The sequence below is a fragment of the Ruditapes philippinarum genome, unplaced genomic scaffold (genome assembly GCF_026571515.1).
Source record: "Ruditapes philippinarum isolate M1 unplaced genomic scaffold, ASM2657151v2 ctg457_1_1_1_1, whole genome shotgun sequence".
NCBI classification, from domain to species: domain Eukaryota; kingdom Metazoa; phylum Mollusca; class Bivalvia; order Venerida; family Veneridae; genus Ruditapes; species Ruditapes philippinarum.
This window is the reverse complement of record NW_026854735.1, coordinates 64719-87954: the sequence shown is the minus strand read 5'-3', so window position 1 is coordinate 87954 and position 23236 is coordinate 64719. Positions and strand designations below refer to the sequence as shown.

General features: G+C 33.6%; 1 protein-coding gene across 2 annotated transcripts; it reads right to left on the bottom strand.

Annotated features, from left to right (window-relative positions):
* Positions 1–995: 995 nt before the first annotated feature.
* Positions 996–23225, bottom strand: LOC132740894 (neutral cholesterol ester hydrolase 1-like). 2 transcript variants are annotated; one of them, XM_060728941.1, is made up of 5 exons: positions 22667–23221; positions 9064–9198; positions 7091–7214; positions 3209–3272; positions 996–2902 (listed from the first exon to the last, which is right to left on the bottom strand). In XM_060728941.1, exons 1-5 carry the CDS (start codon positions 22916–22918, stop codon positions 2116–2118), a joined length of 1362 nt encoding a protein of 453 aa, XP_060584924.1. In that variant the 5' UTR covers positions 22919–23221; the 3' UTR covers positions 996–2115. The 2 variants fall into 2 exon arrangements, with proteins under 2 accessions (XP_060584924.1, XP_060584925.1); XM_060728942.1 differs by lacking the exon at positions 9064–9198 and having other exon boundaries at positions 22667–23225.
* Between the last annotated feature and the right edge of the window lie 11 nt (positions 23226–23236).

Sequence of the window (23236 nt, the reverse complement as noted above, 5' to 3'; positions counted from 1 at the left end):
TAGGAGATAAAAGAACCTAATTAGGAGTTTGTAACTCCTACGTAGGGCTTTATAAGTTTTCTCCTTCGTAGAAGTTATAAAATCCTACGTTGGACTTACAAAATCCTACGTAGTACTATGGACTTATTTAGTCCTATATATATACGTAGGAGATAAAAAGCTAATTAGGACTTCATAACTCCAATAGTTGTGCTAACAACATATACCAAATGAAGCGGAAAATTGTGGAGCGTGTAAATACATATATCATATGTAACAAAAAGAGTATTAAACAAAAAACAACATTTTCTTTCCAACATGGCGGCATTTGTTTACAAATTGTAGGATGCGACGGAGTTCTGATTACCAGCCCTGGGTATTGAAATGTCATACTCTGCTTATAACATAAAACTACCTTGATGAAAAAAATCGAAATTACGAACCAAATACAGAAAAACAGAATCCCTAGAGAAAGCCAAAACATGGCAGAATTGAAAATGTTGCAGGCTCGGTTTGATTTTCATCAGGTTGTTTCTATCGTATTTTGTTGGTCGGTCACTAAAATGAATTTGGTACATGTTTTTACCCTTATAACAATATAAGCATTAGTATTCAAAAAATGCTATGAATCGCCGTCCAGCAGGGTATTCGAAGATATTTATTCGTGAAAGTGAAACGAGTGTTTCCGTCGTCAAGGCATGAACACGACCCATATGGTCAGGGAATGTTTATCCTAGGACCTTATACATAATGAATATATGTTTTTTCGACCATATGAACATCAAACTTGACAAATGACGTAATAATGCGCAGGCAATGTTTAACACTCACGTTTCAGGATTCATGAACTTGCCCTATCTTGCCTATGCTGATTTTATTTGTTTAGATAGTTTTCTGTTGAAAGAAGGTATTTGTAACATAATATAGGACATTTTGAGGCTCTAGGACACTATAAGGAGGTTTATACTTCAAGAAATGCTACCAAATGGCCGACAAGAATTGTATACCTTGATTCAAAATTTTGAATGCATTTATTTTCATGAAAATATACAAATATTTATCATTTTACATGTAAGAACATAGAATGTAATCCTTATTTACCTAAGACTTAAGTTCCCTTAAAAATATTTAATTTCGGTATGCAATGGTTTTGCAAATGTTTTCACTTTTATTTTATTTGTTGTTGAAAATGGTGATGTAACTGGTGCGATCACTGGTTTCATTATGACGTAAGTATAAAAAATAACACAGTTTGCATTACTTTTGCAGTTTTATAGGCGAACAAAGCTTTAAATCTATTATATGTGTCAATAATTTATATGATACAAGTTTTACATTCTTAATTACATTTCTTAGTAAGTTTACACATTTACATTTATATATTATGTTTCACATTGTAACAGATTCAAGAAGAGAAAGAAAATAGCACTTTTTGCTACAAACAGTAAAAAATAAACATTGATGACTAGTTCAATGGTAAATAAATACGATGAAATAATACAATGACAAAACTTAGGTAAACTGAGATCAGCATACTATACTGACCTAGTTAACCCTTCACTTCACGTGACAGTGTTGAATGTTTTCATGGTACATTTCTCTTGGTCTCCTGCCCGTGTCTCTTACAACATACCGTGTAATTATATAGGTACGTTTGTTGTCCATTTCCAAAATGTCTTGATTCGCAAAAGAATTTTCAGTTAAAGTGTATAATTCTGTATATCTGCTGCAAAAATATTAGTTTGATTATTAAGAATTGTTTGTGTAATAGATTTCCTTTATAGCAAATGCTGCATGCACCTGTTTTGTTAAACGTTTCAAACCCTACTTAAAAAGCATCCATGACCATTTCATTCCTGTTAGCGTAAATATTCATGTACACAAGTGTTTTTATTAACGGAGACATTCTGTTATGTAAAACCTCTTTCAAAAATCGATCATAAAATTGTGGAAATAATATAATTTTACTGATGATAAACTGTATGAAAACATTTCACAAGATATAGCTTTATACACTTCAAAATATTTATTACATTAACTAGTGTTATTAATTCTTATTTATTGTCGACGTTGTAATAATCATTAAGCAGAATACTTTTTCTTTTACACTTTTTTCTCAACAAGCATGATACACACTTATAGTCTTCTCTTGAGGGCTTTTACCAGGTCCGAAACTATATTTACAGCGACGCCTATCTTTAGCGGTCCGTGTGGGAAGAACCACGCGTGATGAAAACCAGCTTTATAATGCCTATGAATAACTTTGGTTCCCGCAGAATTGAGACGCTCAGCATACATTATCCCATCATCACGGACGAAGTCATACCCGCACGTGACTATGTAAGCTTCAGGTAGATCTCTTAACAACGTATCGTTAGCCATGAGAGGTGCTGCGAACGGGTCTGTCAGAACATTTTCAATACTGTCCGACAACACGTCGTTTCCGAAATTAAGATCATTACTCGAATCTTCCAATAGGTTTTTATTGCGGACATATTCTGGCTTCATCCATTTACTCTGATTTACCATAGCAGCAAACACAGATCTCTTAAGAACGCGGGAAGTGTGATTATTATTCAGAAAGTCTTTATAATGAGCGGGAGATATTCCTAGATAGTTTGTAACAAACACCACTGATAGTGGGTTATTAATACTGTCATGAAAATAGTATGTATTTTCAATAAAAGACGTGGTTTTAAAATCAAAGAACTGCAAACACGGTACTATTAAAAATTGCATTGCAATAACATCAGACATGCGAAGAGAAATGGCTGCTGCCAAGTTCCCACCAGCGCTGTCTCCGCCGACAGCAACCCGGAAAGGATCTATTCGAAAATCTTCCGTATGATCCGTTACAAACTTTACAACTTTAATGCAATCTTCTAGAGCAGCAGGGTAAGGGTTGTCTGGGCTGAGCCGATAACTGCAAGAAAAATAATAACATGCCCCCAAAAAAGTGTCAAAGAGTAGTGGACTGGTGAAACGTTTTGTATTTTTCTGTACGCGTACGAAGCTTACAAAATTTTTTGCCTTAACAATTATTTTCATATGCACCCATGATAGCTTTTATATATTCTTTGAATGATTTAAACTTGAAAATTAAATTGCGTCAAAGTTCACTCCCTCATAATATAAGCATGTATAATGAGTGATAAAAAGAGCGATTCATGCAAAAATGAAATACTTAAATATAGATGTATATGCATGTATAGAATGAGTATAAACATACTTGATAGAGACCACCACAACCCCACTCTCCCGAGATATCTTCCTTATAAGTGGATCATAACTGTCTGAAACAAATCAAACATTCTAAATTATTCTTACAACAATGGTTTAAACATAATTTTGCATATAAATTGTGAAAAATAGAATCAGCAAACACAAGAATTTGAACGAAAAAACAACAACAACAACAAAAAAAAAAAAAAAAAAAAGACCCCCAAAAACACAAAGCGACTTACGGGTGTCGTGTTTTAACAGTAGGATTTAACTCAGTATAGAATTGGAGCAGGACCTCTAGACACTTGCGGGAATCATGATTACAAAATAAACAAATATCTTTTTTTCGCCGATTCTTACATTTTTCATTCATTATCGTATATAAATCGGTGTGAAAAGTCTTAAAGTTCATTCCGTAAGGTGAAAGGGCGATATTTTAGTATTTAACCATTCAAGCGTCTTGACCGGAATATACCGGAAAACGGTATTTAGTGTAGTGCTCCAATCCTTTTTTAGTTTCATTCTTAACAAAAGGGGTATTAAGGTATACTCTCAATTATATGGTGGGGAATATCCACCAAAAGTATATGTATCTTGATGGCATGTTTATATCTGAATGTTACTAATCCATGTGTGTTGATTGCATTTTTATTTATACATATTTGATTTGTCCATCTTCTTTTTACATACAGAAATGCAGAATTCCAAATATTTGTATACCATTGTAAGATTGTTATTCGAATTGAATAGTTATACCGTAAGCAATTGAAGATTGTTTATGCAGAAATAGTATCATTTTTTTTGTGCAAAATGACAAATTATTGTGTAGAAGTAAATATTCGATACAATCATGCTTTATCATAGCGTCAACATATAAGTCGTTTGTCTCTTCATGACGTATGCAAAATGAAAACTGCTTGTATATTTCTTTATTATAAAATATATTCTGTGTGATGAGTAAAATCCATTGCTTACGAATGTTGTTAACTAAAATTTTATAAACCGTTTCCTGTCCTTTTCAGACAATAGAGACAGGTGACTACATTACATGTGTATGTTGGAAATGGCCAATGTTGTCTATCAATTACACTTTATACATTGTATATATCATATATGTCAAATCAGTTTAAACATTTTATGTACATGCTTGGTCCATTTCTTTCATTGAAGAACGATCACTCTAGCCTTGTTCATGAATAACAACGGATCCCAAAAGAATACTCCTCTAAAAGGAAATAAAGGTGGGAGAATCCCGGTATCCGGGAACATTACATAGTAATAAACTAGATTTGTGTTGATTCGTGTCGTAATTAAGGACAAACAAGACTGCATTTGTGAAAATTGCTATGCCACCGCATTAAAACAACACAAAATCTAGGTCAGCTGATATCAAAGTTCAATTTAACATCTCAAACTGTTTACATTGTCCAAATTACATGGCTGTACATCAAAGGACAAAAAAGAAGGTCACTTGTCAAAATCTAGGGTCAATGTGATATCAGCTTTCAATTTTACATCTAAAACTGTGCACATGATCCAAATTTCATAGCTGTACATCAAAGGCACATCATCAAATCTAGGTCAGCTGATATCAAGTTCAATTTTGCATCTTAAATTGTGCACATGGTCCAAATTTCATAGCTGTACATCAAAGGACAAGAAAACAGGTCACTGTGTCCCCTTGGGCATGGCACATTTTGACCCCATGACTTTAGTTTAACCAATATTGATACAGGTCCACCAAACAATGTTTCATGTCAAATATCTAACCTCTTACCGTCCCGCATTCAAAATAACATTTTTCTTAAAAAAAAAATCAATGATACTAACGTTTCAATTTTGACCCCTGGGCTATAATTTGAACAATTTTGGTAGAAGTCTATGACACAATGTTGCATGCCAAATATCAATCCTGTAGCATTCCTCAATTCAGGGAAGAAGATTTTTAAGTTTTTACTATAAATACATAAATGGAAAACCTATTACCCCCGGGGCGGGACCAATTCTGATACTGGGGGCAAAATTTGAACAACTTTGGTACAGGACCTAAAGATGATATTATCAGCTAAATAGCAAAGCTCTAAGTCTTGTACAAGAAAAGTTTTTACTTACAGGGACTGGGTAAATTTTAACCCCAGGACTATAAATTGAACAATCCACATAAAGGTCTACTACACAATGTTTATAGTGCCACATATCTAACCTTTAGATTTATTAAGTTTTTACTATTGGTATATTGATTGAAACTAAAATTGAAATATATTTAGCTATATACATGTATCAACAAACTTAAAATGTGGTGTGTGTGCCGGTAAATTTTCTCGTGCAAACACGACAGGAAATCCAGAAAGTAAACTTAACGTAAAATAATATCTGCACTAAGTATTCAAATTTATTTTAGAAAAAAAACTAAAAGTTACGAAAAATGCAACATCTTATTCTATCAATAAAGTTCTGTCCGTGTAGTTTACGAGAATTAATATGGAGTATACATGTATTTATAAGTTATGCTTTGAAAAGTCACACCAGCGTCGTCACACCCGCAATAGCACATTCAGTTAATTAAGTGATTGTCTAATAGTTGAGATATGAAATGGCCGAGTGCTTGTTAAATTGTCCACACGGATATGACGCAACTTAGAAACACTGTTTTGTTCGATTGTATTGTGTTTTACAGCATTTATATGACATTTATTGATTTTAAATATGATGTGATATTCACCGGTGAATGTCACATTGACCGAAGCGACAACCGAGGTCAATATGACATTTTGCCGGGGAAAATCACATCATATTCAATGGATCATTAGTCAATAACTGTTTTTATCAACAAACTTAAAATGTGGTGTGTGTGTGCCGGTAAATGATCGACTTTAGAGAAAATAATTACACGCACACACACGCACACACACACGCACACGCACGCAACCAAAAGTTACGAAAAATGCACATCACATTCATCAATAAAGTTCTGTCCGTGTAGTTTACGAGAATTAATATGGAGTATACATGTATTTATAAGTTATGCTTTGAAAAGTCACACCAGCGTCGTCACACACGCAATAACACATTCAGTTAATTAAGAGGATTGTCGGATAGTTGAGATATGAAATGGCCGAGTGCTTGTTAAATTGTCCACACGGATATGACGCAACTTAGAAACACTGTTTTGTTCGATTGTATTGTGTTTTACAGTATTTATATGACATTTATTGATTTTAAATATGGTGTGATATTCACCGGTGAATGTCACATTGACCGAAGCGACAACCGAGGTCAATATGACATTTTGCCGGGGAAAATCACATCATATTCAATGGATCATTAGTCAATAACTGTTTTTTAAATGATCGACTTTAGAGAAAATAATAACACGCACACACACACGCACACACACACGCACACGCACGCACGCACCAACGTACACGCACGCACACACGCACGCACACACGCACACGCACGCACACACACACACACACACACACACACAGTAAACCCTTATATCAAAACAAGTTATTAATGTACTAATCATTGCGGTATAACTCAAGGAAGTTACCGGAAATCTACCGAAGATTAATTGTAAGCATTGACCGTATTATCAGTATGCAATTGACTGGTTAATAAAATCAACAATACAAGTATATAGTTCAATCTTTGTCTACTTTGTTTATGAAGTAACAATCTGTTCATATATCTTTACAATTGTGCAATAAACATCAAGTGCTTCCTCACAACCCTCCCCGTCAAGATTCTACTTGTTTGTTTTATAAAATCTCCAGAACAATTGATGTCACCTTACATATGGCGACTTACATGCTGATTCTACCTTCTCTGTCTTGGTAAGTGGTTAACGACAGATTAGATACAATAGCAGTCAGTAGAAACTTACCAACAGACAACATGGTCCAGCCGCCACCATGCATGAAAATAAAGATAGGTCTATCTTGAGATCTGTATGTGGACACCGGCTCATAGAGAATCACCCGTACGCCAGCAATTTGTGTATCGTTGATCTGTAATAGTGCAGTGAAAATTTGTTCAGTTTAAATGCAGAAGACATCTGGAAAGATCCAGGAGAATTTTAGCCAGAGATTTTACGACTCATTTATGGTAGTTTTACACCATAGGAACTCGGGAACGGGACCGCTGATTGCGGCGCATATTCCTAAACATGTAACGGTTTTTAAAATGTTTCTTCTGTATCTAAATATCTTTCCTTACTATCCCAGTGTACGGTCTCAAAGAATAAAATATCAATTTAACACGTTCTTTCAGTTTTAAAATTGGTCAAATCTGACGGTATTATTTTTAAACATACCGTAAAATTTGACCGATTTTTTAATAACAAGAGGACCCAGATGGCCCTAGATCGCTCACCTGACCCATCAAACTCATCCGAGCAATTACTTAGATAAGTATCTTGACCAAGTTTGATGACAACTGAATCAAAAATGTGACCTCTAGAGTGTTAACAAGATTTTTTCCATATTTGGGCGATGTGACCAATTTCAAGGACATTTGGATAACAACAGTAGCATGCACTAGAGAGTGAACAAGATTTTTCTATTTTTAGCTTCTGTGACCTAGTTTTTCATCAGAGATTACCCATGTTTCAACTCCTCTAAGCAATTGACTAGACAAGTATCCTGACTAAGTTTGATGACAATTGAGTCAAAATATGACCATAAGAGTGTTAATATGATGTTTCCATATTTGGGCGGTGTGACCTAGTTTTTGACCCCATGTAACCCATAATCGAGCTTGACCTAAAAATAATCAAAATAACCTTTTTATCAATTTCAAGGATATTTCGATCAAAACTGCAGCCACTAGAGCGTTAACAAGATTTTTCTATTTTTAGCTCCTGTGACCTAGTTTTTAACCCAAGATGTCACATATTCAAATTTGAACTAGAAATCATCAAAACAATGTAACTACTTTAAGCTCCAGTGATCTAGTTTTTGACACGAGATTACCCATATTCGATCTTGACTTAGAAAACATCAAAACAACCTTCCTGGCCACTTTCCAGAATATTTGGATCAAAACAGCATCCACTAGAGTGTTAACAAGATTTTTCTATTTTTAGCTCCTGTGACCTAGTTTTTGACCCGAGATGACCCAAATTCGGAAATGACCTGTATTTGATGGAGACAAACATTCTTACAAAGTTTGATTATGATCCAATCAAAACTGTGACTGCTAGAGTGTTAACAACCAAAAATGTTGACGACGCACGACGACGGACATAGCCCCATCACTATACCTCACCTTGACCACTTCGTGGTCAGATGAGCTAAAAATTTGGATTTTCTTTAATGGCCCTACTACCGGATAAAATGAAAAGATATTAAAAGGTCAGACAAAAATATGTACAAAATCGGACATATGGGCCGCAATCTGCGTCCCCGAGGCTCTATATTTAACACTTAACTTCAGTATACAATTTAAATAAAAGAAGACAAGAATGGTATTAACAATATAGCACTTGAATTTAAGAGATATGGTGACATAGTTATCTGTCTCTTAACCCAGGGTTCATGGGTTCGAGCCTCATATGACACCAGTATTGGTTAAGTTCAAGAGGCAGACTTCGAATTATATACTTGACCTATGTTGTCAATTTTACAGTTCCTTATAGTGCCCATTACGAGGTCATACCTTAAGAATGGATCAAATAAACTTCGATTTAACTGTCGTTTTCGTAGAATATTCTAGTTGTACCTTATATAAAATATGAATTGCACATGGCTATATGCAAGAAAACCAGGTTTCGGCAGAAACGAAACTTTAATGATCAATGCTTCCGAGGGATCACTTTGTTTCCAGATTTTCAAGTAAAAAATGTTTTTATACACCTACCCTCAACGTCTGGTCAGCAGTAAGGGACAGACCCCAAGGCTGTCCTGTCATTTGTGCTAAAATAAACCAGTCAGCAATTTTTCTGTCTAGCGAAGAAAAATAGTCAGTCAATCCTAATTTTACTAAACCATCCATCTGCAATATAGTAATATATTGTACGCAAAAGATATAACATATCAACAATGATTGACAAAAGTTCATGAATAATGTATGCTTGGCAATATTGACCTGAATCATTTGAGCTTTTGTCTAGGCGGGAATGTTTCTTTTCGTATTTTGAAAATAACATTTGCCTTTTTGACAAAACTTCGCCTTCACAAAAGAACAAAACAACAAAAAACACATCAAGCATTTTGAAAAAAGAGCCACTGCCGGGCAGGGACAACGCTCGACTTATTTTACATTTTCTAAAAGCAAACAAATAAACCGTTTAATCTGATCTTCACAGTCAATGTCATTTTAAGGTCATGGACATATATAAGGTATTCAACATGTCCGTTTTGTCACAAGTGATGTTTTCTCTACGTATGAATCAAATCCATTCATTAATAACAAAGTTATGACAACTTAACCAAAATTCAGTAAAATGACCTTGATGGTCAAGGTCATTTAAAGATTAAAGTCAATGCTAGTTCAACATGTTAGAAGGTATTGATCAAAAGGTTGTTAAGTCAAAGCATTAGGTTAATCCACTGATAAATTATCAAGTTAAGGCTAATTATAGCAATAATCAGTGAAAATTCAATGATTTGACCTTCAAGGTCAAGATCATACATGAATCAAGATCAATTAGAGTTTGACACACAAGGTCCTAATCTAAAAGATGCTGTGTCTAAATATGAATTTAGTAACAATGTTATAGCCAAATACACAAAACATTAGAGATTTTCATTAATTTGACCTTGACGGTCAATGTCAATTAAAAGGTCAAGGTCACATCTCAATTATTCAATATGTTGTTGTTTTTTTTTTTGGTAACAGGTTTTCTTTGTCCAAACTAATATAAATGAAAGCCGTACATAAATAACAAAATATGACAATTAAACCAAAATGCAATAAGTTGATATTTACGGTCAATGTCATTTAGAGCTTAAGGTCAAGGTCAGTTCAAATTTTTAGAGGGTCTTGATCAAAAGATTGTTTTATCCAAGTATGAAGATAATTCATCTATTAATTACCAAGTTACAGTCATTTATAGCAAAAATCAGTGGAAGTTCAATAATTTAACTTTCAAGGTCATTATTTAGCCAAGGTCAGTTTGAATAAGATATTCCTGCAGGACTTTTCCTAAAAAATGGTGTTTCTTAACACGATGTTAATCCATTTTTACTAACAAAGTTATAGCCATTTACAGCAAAAAAAAGAAGAAAATTTCAATAATTTGACCTTCAGGATCAACGTCCTTTAAAGTGAAGGTCAAGGTAGGTTTGTCTGATCAACTTTAAGACGTATCCTCAAAGAATAATGTGTTCAAATTTCGAGACAATCCATAAAAAATAACCTAGTAATAGCCACTAATAACAAAAACCACCAAACATCAAGCAAAATTTAGAAACTTGACTCAAAAGGTCAAGGTCTTTTATGAATGAAGGTCAATTTTAGTCTGGTCTACTTGAAGGTATTGTCCATTAGGCTGTTGTGGCCAAGTATGAAGATAATTAAACAAGAACTTAAAAAAAGTTATGATCAGGATTAATGTTTGCGGACGACAACAGGAACACCGCCATGACTGTAACAATACCTCTATTTTTTATTCTATTTTGTTTTCTTCGAAAAAAGTCGAACTAAAACGGCCCAGTCTTTGTGAATGAAATAATTAATTTGTTTGAAAAAATATAATCAAATCAAATCGAAAAAAATAAGTCAACATATACATTATGATCGCACTAAATAGAGGACCTTTAACGTTTCCGTAAAATACTGAATGTAGGCATGAGCAGAGTATTTTATGTACAGTACATATCTATTTTTTCGACTAAAGCCAAAGTCAGTCTTAAATGACTTTCAGTAAAATCTACAGAGAAGAACTGCATATAAGAAGAATTTTTATTGGTCATTTTAAAATTACAAACTGAAATCTGGGAATCTCGTTGGCAATTTTAAAATAAGAATACGGGGGGGGGGGGGCATCGCGTTTCTGAGTCTCGGTAAGTTCATTATTTTTATAAATTTAGGCGAGACACGTTTTTTAAATCTAAACAAGATCTGGCCTATCATATGCACGGTAACTTTCCTCAAATATAAATACTAAGTGTATTGTCCTATGTTTTATGGTTTTCGAGAATATTATTTGAATTGTGTGAAAATTGCAAATGCAGCTTTAGTAATCCACACGAGACGGTATCATTTTGTACCAAAATTAATGAAAATAAGCTTTCTTCCTTCAATAAAAACACAAAACCAACCATAATATTGACATCTTTTATCCTAGAAGTCCAAATAAAACATTTTAAGGAGATAAATGTGTATTTGTAAAGTGTTAAAACAAACTTTAATTCATGATAAAATATTTCCTTTTATTTTCTAAATAACGAATGAATAATCAGTTGTTTTTGTAACATACATGATTATCGGTACATTTTTCTGGAAGCCATTGTGTGAATTATGAGATACATTCCTTAAACTCATCTCCTTCGTTTCCATGTTTAAGCTACAAACAATTTATTTTAGTCCATAAGCTTTTATATTTACATATTTCGTTCTCCGATTTATCAGAAGTAGAAAGGTGTGTAGTTATTGAAATCCAAAAATGACTTGAGACGTTGGGTGGCTGGGAGTATTTAAAATTGTTCACTGCAATAAAGGCATATTGTGTTTTATTTCTTTGTCTGTAAAATAGAGTTGACGGGGTTGAAAGTCAGTTTTAAATTTCTTAAATATACTTAAAGTTACATTTAATAAATTTCATAAAAAAAGAAATAACGACATTTCATTAATAAATTGGGTTTCATATCGAATCCAGATCTTATTTTGGTGTTCAGACAACCAAAATGAGTTTTATTGTCATACAAATGTGCAACCTCATTGTGGCGAATTCGGAAGTACAATATCTGTTTGCATGAGAAACTCCGCCTTCAGATCATCCGTACATCAATGTTAAATCAACAAACATGACTATAAGTAGCAATCCTAATTTAACGGTATATTTCCGCATTGTAACGGATATTTTCATACAAATTTAATCTTTTTTATGAGATGATTATTTTTTCTGAACCCCAGGCCTAGTGCACCGTGAAACTTAAACGGTTAAAGTGTGTTTGCACAAGAAAATCTTATATTTGCTGTGTTCCGGATAGCAACGATAACACCGTGACGTAGCGCATACACGAGCTGATTATAGTCTTCATTTGCATGTTAAAATTCGTATACGAACTTTAGTGTTACCGTGGGGTTTTCCATTTAAAATCCTTATTTATGAACAATATTTGATGATATTTACAACAATACTGTACAAAAAGGTTAATAAAACTGTAGAATGCTTGGTTTTTAGGTCGACGGCAAAAATTATTTTTACATATGTATTTAATGTAACTTTAAAGAAGCATAAAATTGTTCCGACACAATGACAGAATAAGAAAGACGTTTTCTACTTTGAGCAGTAAAATACAAGTGATAATTTAAAATGATTCTAAAACCAATTTTAAAGTTATATATAAAGGGTGTTATATATTTTGTGATGACACAAGCGTCTGCAATTGTAGAAGCAGACTCGACGTTGAGGTCGTTGCGGGTTCTGTAACATGAGCATTTACACAATAAAACAATTCTATGCCTGGCTATGCACAAGGGGAGAAAAACTACAGGTCTATGCTTGACCCTCTTCCCATAAAGGCAGGTGTAGTTCCTCTTCCCTTTGTGCATAACCACGTGATCTTCAAATTGTTTCTTCCGGTGAATGTTAATGTTGCAGGTAACTCTTGTTTATGCTGCCGACCCATGTAAATTCCTGCTGAACCAGCAAGTCGGCCTCAATGGTGAATCTGCTTCCTCAATTGCAGACGAACTGCTTTTCTTCCTTGTGTTTATAACACCTGTAACATCACAAAATAGATACTAGTAGATACTCTACATAGCGCTATAAAACTTATTTTAGAATCATTTTAAGTAATCAGCGGTATTTGACTGCTGTTACTTATAGACAAAACAAGTCAAGTCTATTCTATTCTGTCGTTTTGTCGCCTCTAAAAGGAACAAGTTTACTTTTATTTCGATGGACCATTCATTTTTAAATACCAAACGAATATATAGTTTTGAATATCTGTGTCGGGTTATGTTGGCTTTGCTATTTAACAGTTTCCCGCAGCATTTGCACATGCTTTGCAAATATAATAGAACACCATCCTGAAAACAAAAATATGTTAACTTTATTGAAGGAATTTAAAACTCAATTACAACCTCGCCCACTTCGTTATTTTAAAGAAACAAAAATAAAACACAAATGCCTTCATGGACTGTTATTTGTCAATTTTTCAATACTTCCAGGTACTCAAGTTCGTTAACTTCTGGTCTTTCGGTTTCATTGCAATTTTCATGTATTTTTGTCGCGAGTAATCCTTCCGAAGGACAACTCTTCAAGATTTTTCAAACGTTTCTGTTATACTGTTTTTAATTTTATGAATTTGAAAACAAAATCTAGTTATGAATATAAAAGCTTATGGACTAAGATAAGTTGTTTGTAGCGTTAACTTAAGGTATAAATCTGAGGAATGTATTGCATAATTCACGACAATGGCGTCGATAATTACATATGTTATAAAAACAACAATAAGCATTCCTTATTTCGAAACAAAAGAAAATATTTGATCATGAATTAAAATAATGTTTTAAAATCTTTTTTTTACAAATACACATGTTAATTTTCATGAAAATGAAATGTATGGAAATGTATTTAAAAGTAAAATATTGTGAGGTGAAAAAATAAAGTAATTTACATGTTGCAATCGGCACTTACAATCGAAGAAAATAACCAAAAAATCGACATTTGCAAAATAGAAATATGGTAATAAAATGCTGTACATAAAATCATTCTTTAACCGCACATAACATGAAAAATATAACTTGGATCTTAAATGTTTTTACCTTTCTTAAAATTTTAGTACACTTTTCTCAATATTGATTTTCTTGATATTTCAGCTCATCTGGGGGCGTGCAGCTTTAAATTGCTAATATGTTTAAGTTTTGTTTAACTATACTTCCTACCACAAAATATTTTATACTTGGTTTAGATCTCTTATATTTTTTAGTGAACATTTTACTTTACAGAAGTACATACCTAGTAATTTTACACATATATAAAGGGACCACCAATAACCTTAACGATAAGTGTAGTCGTGCACATGAAAATATTGGAAAAAAAAACATAAAAAAATCCGAACTCATCAGATACCCTCAGTTCAATTGATATAATATTTATAAGTTGCATATATTTTGTATCTTAATCAAGTATTTATAAATATAATTGCCTACCGACTACGTCGATGTTGGTGTTAGAAATTGAATTTTCTTACCGAAACATGACAGGTCCATTTAGGAACACATACATCTTACAGTGTTCCAGTTTTCAAGATTGTTAAATCCTACCATTGATTTAATATCCTATCAATTGTAGCAAAAGGATTTTTGCATATTTTCTTTTCGGATTTTAAGTGTTTTTTTTCCCAGTAATATTCCCCTCTGTGCGTGTTGCAAATCCGTGGTTTTATTATACAAAAAAAAAAACGTTCTCATTCATAAACTTCCTCTTCAAAATACTATAAGTAATTATTTTTTCAATCTAAAATGACATTCAGTATATAAAAAATAAATTATTTACATTGAGAGTTGAAATGAAAAACTGTAATAATATTATAGAGTACAAAATAAATTGTTTTACTTGTATGTGAAGTTTAAACTTAGCTTCAGACCTCCAAACTTTCACACAGTTAATATGGTGGTGAGGTTATGAACCACTTTTAGGTTTATTGTAGTTGTGACGACTGTTTTTGTTTGCGAAACCGAGGCCGTAGTAATTCTCGTGATTTATTCACAACACATAAAAAAGAAGACAAGCCCCGGTTGAACCGGGTGATGCTCCCCGAATAGGTTTTCGACACTGAACAGTATACCTCTTGTAGTTTCAGAGTAATGTCTTGGACAAAGTTCACAGTATAAAATTGAAAAAGGGCAATAACTCCAACATAAGGCAAGACAGAGTTGTGGTTCTTTTGCAGTGCACTTCTACCCAAATGAGAGATCTATCTACCAAGAAACCTTTATGTTGATATCTCTTATAGTTTTAGATCTATGTCCCGGACAAAGTTCAAAGTGTAAAATTGGGCAAAGGACAATAACACCTAAAATAGCTAAGGCAGTGTTATGATTCTTTTGAACTGCACATCTACCCTATGACATCTGTCTACCTACAATGTGTCATGTTCTTATCTGATATACTTTCAGAGCTATGTCCTGGACAATTGACAAAGTGTAAAAATGAACAAAGGGCAATAACTCCAAAATTAAGCATGGCAGCGTTACGTTTGTTTGTTTTGTTTTTTTTGTTTTTTTTTTGCACTGCACATTTTTAATGAGATCTATATACCTACAAAGATTCTTGTTGATGCCTCTTCTGGTTTCAGAGCTATGTCCCGGACAAAGTTCAAAGTGAAAAAAAATGAACAAAGGGCAGACATTCCAAAAATAGACAAGATAGAGTTATGTTGTTTTTTTTTTGCACTGCACTTCTATTCTACCCTATGAGATCTATCTATCTAAAAACTGTTTTATTGATATCTCTTATAGTTTAAGAGTTTTGTCACGGACAACGTTCAAAGTGTAAAAATGAACAAATGGCAATAACAATAATAAGGCAAGACAGAGTTACTGTTCTTGTGCACTGCACATCCACTCAATAAGATCTATCTACCTACAAAGTTTCATGTTAATACCTCTTGTTGTTTTTAATTTACTTCCACTCATTTCTAATTTATCACTCTAATTACGGATGTGTGGTTTCTAACTGCTATAAGCGAATGTGTGTAAAACTAAATGTTCTCTAACTGTGTTGCCTTTCCAAGGAATCTAACCAGGGTCTCTAAACTGACGAAGCCAACACTCAACCACTATGCTAGTACGCAAAACAGATAAAATATGAGTATTTGTTTAGGTGATTAAAGATTTAGGCGATAAATAGTATCCATTTATATAAGAATTATCGACACCCAAATGTCAATATTAGTTTAAACATATTTTATTTCGAACATTTTGCACATACAAGATTTATTTACAATCGTGAAATAATGCAATACAATGCTGAAATAGGATCAGATCCGGAAGCATAAAATGCTTATTAAGGTCTTTTCCTGACACAGGGTTAATTACCATCAATATGACGGGTTTTGAAAATTTTTGAAATATTGAACTTTAGGTAGAAAAGTAATTGTTTATACTAGTAGATTTAAAAAATGAAGAAGATTCGTCACTAAGTCAAAGTAGCGACATACAAAACAAATATGGGGCATCGAGTAGAAGTTTCTATCTGAAAGATGTATAAATAGGGACTTAATAAATTAGATACAATAATTGTCCTGTTTATAAATGTATAAAGTTTCAGAATTTCATAATTTGAGATACACAAAGAAACTTAATTTAATAAGTAGAAGCAAAGAGAAAACTCTATTCGGTGAGTAAATTGGAGGAGCAATGTAACAAAGACTATGACAATCGTTTGCTATCTCGTATAAACATTTGCCTGAAATTTGCTGTGTCGCCGTGAAGTAGTTTGTGGAGAGTGACATTACAGTAGGCTGAAAGAGTCTGATAGTACTGTAATGTTTGCATTCAAAGAAAACATGATGGTTAGTTTCTGGCAATCCACATTGATTTTTTTTCTGTATAGATGGTGATTTAGAGAACTGCACTCTGTTCGTAGACTTGCATAGTATATTTGCCATTTTCTGACACCTGTATAGAAATATTTTGGATATTTTTTATGTTTCTATTCAGAAGACACTTAAAAGCAGATGATGTACCTGCATTTTGTACATCAATTGGTAGTTCATTCCATTCTCTGAAAGCTGAAGGAAGAAAAGTTTTATAGTATAGTGATGTTCTTGTGTGAATGCCTTGTATATCGTTCAAATTTCTTAAAATTATAACGTGAGGTTTCACCTACAGACGGAGGGACAATTGTTGACAGGTAGACAGGAGAGAGTCCATTTTTCATCTTAGTAAGAATAATAAATTTATGTTTACTTCTTCTATTGTCAAGAGGTTCCCACGGGACCTCTCGTTGAAGCTCATGAAGAGACACAAGTTTAGTAGCACAAGATACAATTCTAGAAGCTTCATATTGGATTTTATCTAGTCCGCTTTTTCAAATTGAGTACAATTGATGTAAACAACATCGACATATTCTAGAATTGGCCTGATGTAGGATAGGCAGATTATTTCTAAAGATTTTCGATCAAGTTGACAGTATTTGTATACGTTACCACGCCCTCTCCTTAACATGATTAATGTGAATATGCCAGGACCCATCGTCAGAAAAGTGTAAGCGTAAGTGTTTGTGAGATGAAGATATGGTCTGGTTTTAAATTAATAGGGGTGCATGGAATTGTTTTGCTGTTTAACGTGTGATTATCATGGTTTCAGATTTGGAAGGATTAAACTTGACTAGCCATTTGTCAGCCCATGAAAAAATCTTGTTTATGTCAGATTGAAGAATGTCAGTCGCAGTAACTGGATGATCAACGACCAAATACAAACTGGTCTCGTCGGCAAAAAGATTTACAGAGGACCTTAAGTCAACAACAAAATCATTGATATAAACTAAAAAAAGAAGCGGACCCAGAATCAAGCCTTGAGGAACTCCTGCGTTTATTACAGACCAATCATTTGACTCCAGGAAGGACAACAGATTGGCGTCTATTTGAAAGATAGTCTGAAAACCAGTCGAGGAGGGGTCCCTTAATACCGGCACATCTTAGTTTAAGCAGGAGACCCTTGTGCCACACTTTATCAAAGGCCTTGCTGATGTCGAAAAAGACAATCCGTATCTCAAGACCTTCATCAAGGGCCTTAAAGAAGGAATTGTAAAGAAAGGTTAATTGATTCACAGTTGAGTCGCCAGGTTTGAAACCAGATTGAAGGGGAGATATAAAGTCATTGACATGTTATAAATATACTTAAAAATAATCCGTTCAAAAACTTTTTCCATACAACACAAGGGTGATATGCTAGGTAACGATGGATCTCCTTTCTTAAAAATTGGGCAAATGTTGGCATCTTTCCAAATTTGAGGAATCTTACAAGTGCGGAGTGAATGATTAAAAAGAGAGCAGAGTGGGTATTTGATTACGGACGAGGTTTCGTACAAGATGCGATTGCTTATTTCATCAGGCCCAGAGGCTTTATTGGTATTTAGATTTTGATAGCATCTTCAACATCTTGATTTGTAATACTGAAGTGAGAGTGTTCACCGACTGTTCGAAGTAATCGTCAGGAACTTATCAAAGCTTTTAAGAGAGGACTGGTTGCTGAAGTAGTTGTTCAATAAGTCGGATTTTGGTTTGTTATCATATGACAGTCTTTGAGTAACTGGGTGAGAAAGTGCCGGAATTGTTTGCTTTTCAGTCGGTGATATGAATTATTTAATGAGTCTCCACCAGTCTCTCTGCGATGTATGTTTTCTGATGTAAGAGAGTCTGCAAGTTTCTGGATGTGGTTACGTTTGGCCGTGTGAATAAGTGAGATGACTTTATTACGTAATTTTTGAATGAGTGCCAGTGCAAAGGATATTGGGTTTGTTTGGCTCTGTCATAAAGTTTTTTGCGTTTACGAATAAGCTGTTTGATTTGTGTCGTTATCCATACTGCATCAGTCGGTTTTACTAGTATTGTTCTTGTAGGTACATGTATGTACTGCTTTGAAAGTTCGAGAATTTTGCTGCTTACTAAAGTTGCGTGTTCATCTATGTCTGTGTTCCCAGTCAGTTTGCATTATACTTTGTTTAAGAGTGTGCTAGTTGCCGCGATCATATAACCATATAGAACGCTTGAAAGATCCTGATTTAGGTCTAGAAAAGGAAAAAGAGCAACAATAGGGCATTGGTAGCGAATATTTTGGTCTAAAACTTATTCCCCAACACCTGATGTTATTACTCGGTGATTGCAAGAAACAAGAAACAGATCTAAAACAGATGCTGACGACTCGTGAAATGTGAAGGCTCGTTTATAAGTTGTTCAAGGCGAAATTGCTGACAAATGGAAAGAAATTTGCGTGATAACGTCAGATTAGATGGATTAAAGTAAAAGTCTCCAGTTACAATTATATCTGTTATATTTGTTTCTTCACTCTTAGGAGAGTGTTCGATAAGAGTTGTATAATGTGCATCTGCATTAGGACGTCAATAAAAAGTGCAACACAGCATACGTTTACATTAAGATAATAAAATCTCCACCCATACACATTCTATATTTCTAGGTTCGAGTTCCCATCGCCGTTTGTAAAGTAGTGAATTCTTAATGTAAACAGATCAATCCTGTCATTTCTTTCTGGTAAACATGGTAAAATATATCAGAACTAGAAACACTGGGATTAAGCCACGTTTCTGAAAACGCAAGAATATCGGACATACTAAATTCAGTGGTTTGCCAAGTAGGCTTTGTATTGTAGTACAGATAAACAGGAACGTGGCGACACTAGACTTACTAGATCAAATATTGATGTAAACAGATAATGAAAGGAATAGCAAATTCGAGCTGTAACAGTTAAATATCTACCAGAGAAAAATACTGTTACGATTAACAGTGTTTTACGAGGGATGATAATGTTATTATTACCCCTCACTTGTTTTGTAAAGGCCTCTGGGAGTTATTCTTACTGTTAATGCAAGTGTACTACGTGACTAAGAAATTTGTACTGTTACGTAGGTAACAGTATATAAATAACACATGGGTTTGTGGGTAACAGTAAAAATATCATCTCGAGGAAAATACTCGGCTACGCATCGGGTAACAGTTTTTTTACGAGGGATGATAGTTTTACTATTACCCACAAACCCATGTGTTATTTATTTATTACCCCGAACAAATAATGGGATGATCTGAATTTGTCAACTAAATCTAACTGTAACAAAAATAAACAAAGAGAAGCAATAACTAAACTGTCCTTACCTTGCAAGTTTTAAGTGTACTGTAGGCCTACTTGAGAAGCTGTTTTTCTTTTATTCTTTAAGCAAGTGATGATATCTACCAGTCATAAACATACAATAAGCTAGGTTTTATTTAGAAAACAAAACACTAATCAATTTATAAGGTTATGATCTGTGAAATTTGATCCTTTCTTTATCAAGAATATTCTTCGCATGGTTTTTGACAAAGTGCATTTAGAAAATAACGATGATATCCTACATATGTCTGTCCACCAACTTCATCTGTAACGTTTCACTGGTTAAAATTGTTAAATAATCCTTTGTTGCATGCTTTATTATTCACATTACAATTACTTCCGTTGAAAACGGATGTTTACTTTTTGAATATTCAACAAAAAGATATTTTATACGCGAAAAGAACTCTAGGGTGCAAAGAACTAAATTTTATGAGAAAATAAACCACGTGACCAGAAAAATATTGTTGCCTTTGTAACAGTACAAAATTCTTAGTCACGTGGTACACTTGCATAAACAGTAAGAATAACTCCCAGAGGCCTATGGGAAATTAACATTACGAAAAAAAATGAGGTGTGATAATACTTTTTAACAGTATAAAATCTGGTCACGTGGTCTATTTTCTAAATTAAATAAAATTGCCGCTATTTTTCTTATTTTCAAAGATCACCACGATTAGGCATCACCAGAGTGACTATGATACCCATTAAATTTAGTTGTTTGCACTCTTGAGTGCTTTTCGCGTATAAAGTATCTTTTTGTTGAATAGTAAAAAGTTAAAAACATATTTTTCATCGGAAGTAAATGCAATGTGAATAATTAATTATGTGTACAACTGGAACATGCAGACGCATGTAGCAAAGGATTATTTAACAAATTTAATCAGTCAAACAATGACGATATGGTGGACAGACATAGAATATCATCGTTATTTTGTAAATGCACTTTGTCAATAACTATGCGAAGAGTATTCTGGATACAGAAGAATCAGATTTCACAGATCATAACCGTATATGTGGGCACAGGCATTCGGCACATTTGCCATGCCATTAATAGTAAAATAAAATGGTCAACGTGATACGCCTCTATATTTCAACACATATTGGACATCTGTTACAACGATAAAACTGGTTTTCAAACAATTTTACATATATGAAAAAATACCGTATACCATCAAGTCTCAATTGTTTGTCTGGATAGTAATTTAAATTTGTTCTTGGAGATCAAGAGGTGATTATTTTATGATAATTTGTTCATTATTGGCATGGCAAATGTTTTGCTTTCTAAATAAAACACAGCTTATTGTATGCTTATGACTGGTAGATATCATCACTTGCTTCGCTTGCCTAAAGAATAAAACAGTATACTTACAACTTGAAAGGTAATGACAGTTTAGTTATAATTGTTACCCTTAGTTCAATTTTGTTACAGTTAGATTTCAGATCATTACTACAGTATTTGTTCAGGATATTAAAATAAATAACACATGGGTTTGTGAGTAACAGTAAAAATATTAGATCAGGCCGCCAGGCGACTGGGCCGCCAACTTCACACATCTAAAAAATATCATCCCTCGTAGAAAAATTGTATTTTCCTCGGGATGACATTTTTACTGTTACCCACAAACCCATGTGTTATTTATTTTATTATTGTTTATTTATTATTTATTATTGTGTTATTTATGTATATGTTAGTATGCATCCGTAGCTGTTCTACAGAAATTAGAAACTTCGACGGGAGCGATAGCGACACACACTTAGTGTCAAGCTTTATTTAGCCTCATTATTATTCACTTTATTTCGTCAATATACGGTTTTATGAAGTACTATGAAAAATAGAAGTCGAATATGAACGGAATTTGATATATTATCGACTTCTGTTCTTCTATGAAAATTAACCCACAAATTTTTATGAAATACATCGTTTTCATAAGATGACAAAGTTGGACACTAACATTATATAGTATTGACTTTTGTATTGACTTGTATGAAAATTAATATACATATAATTTTTAAGAAATACAGCGTTTTCCTTGGATGACAAATAAAGCTGGACACTTACATATACTTAGTATTTTAGTCGTTGTACATGTCATCAATTATCTCGTGCGCACGACTTAATTATCTCGTTCGCACCACATAGTAACTCGTGCCCACGACTTAATTATCTCGTGCGCACGACTTAGGAACTCGTGGCCACGACATAGTATCTCGTCCCAACACTTAATTATCTCGTGCGCACGACTTTGAATCTTGTGGCCACGACATAGAATCTCGTGCGCAAGAGATAAATAAAAAGACACATGTCATCTTTGTAAAACGATATCTTCGTCAATTATTAAACATTATTTAACACGAATCTGACATTTCAAAAGAAATAAATAAATATGGATTTCTAAGGCAGTATGTGCCTTTAACCACCAAGCATAACAAACTTATACACATAAAAATAAAATCGTACCACATGTTTGTACGTCCTCATAGAAGCATCAATCAATTTGACAGTCAACTTCTCTGGAATTTCCTCGGGTACTGGTGTATCCAAATAATAACTTATAAATAACGCCACGAGTATAACTAAAACTGCCCAAAATGCCACCCTTGTCATTTTCAAGCAGTATCGTCTATATGGTGCAGATTTCATGAGAATTGAGCATATGTTATCCGAATATATAGTCAGCCATCTCCACAAACGACCTTTTGTATGACCCATTTTTATTCAGTTTTTCATTTCAACGAGATTTAAATAAACTTATACACAGCTATATGCGAGTATATGATTGTTTATCAATTATTTGCACATGTAAAAGTTAATGTGTCACTATGTTTATTGTCAATCATCTTAAACTTTGATCTGTGTAAGGTCGGTTAATGTGCGGTACAAAGTGTTGTACCCTTTACAAGTACTATTGTTATCTATGTTTCACTGTGTTGTAAGCTGTACGATAGACACTTCTATGATGGCGGACTGTCAAGTAGTAAAGGTAGGTGTCTTACTTTGTCATCTGTAATATTTTCCTTGAAAATGCCT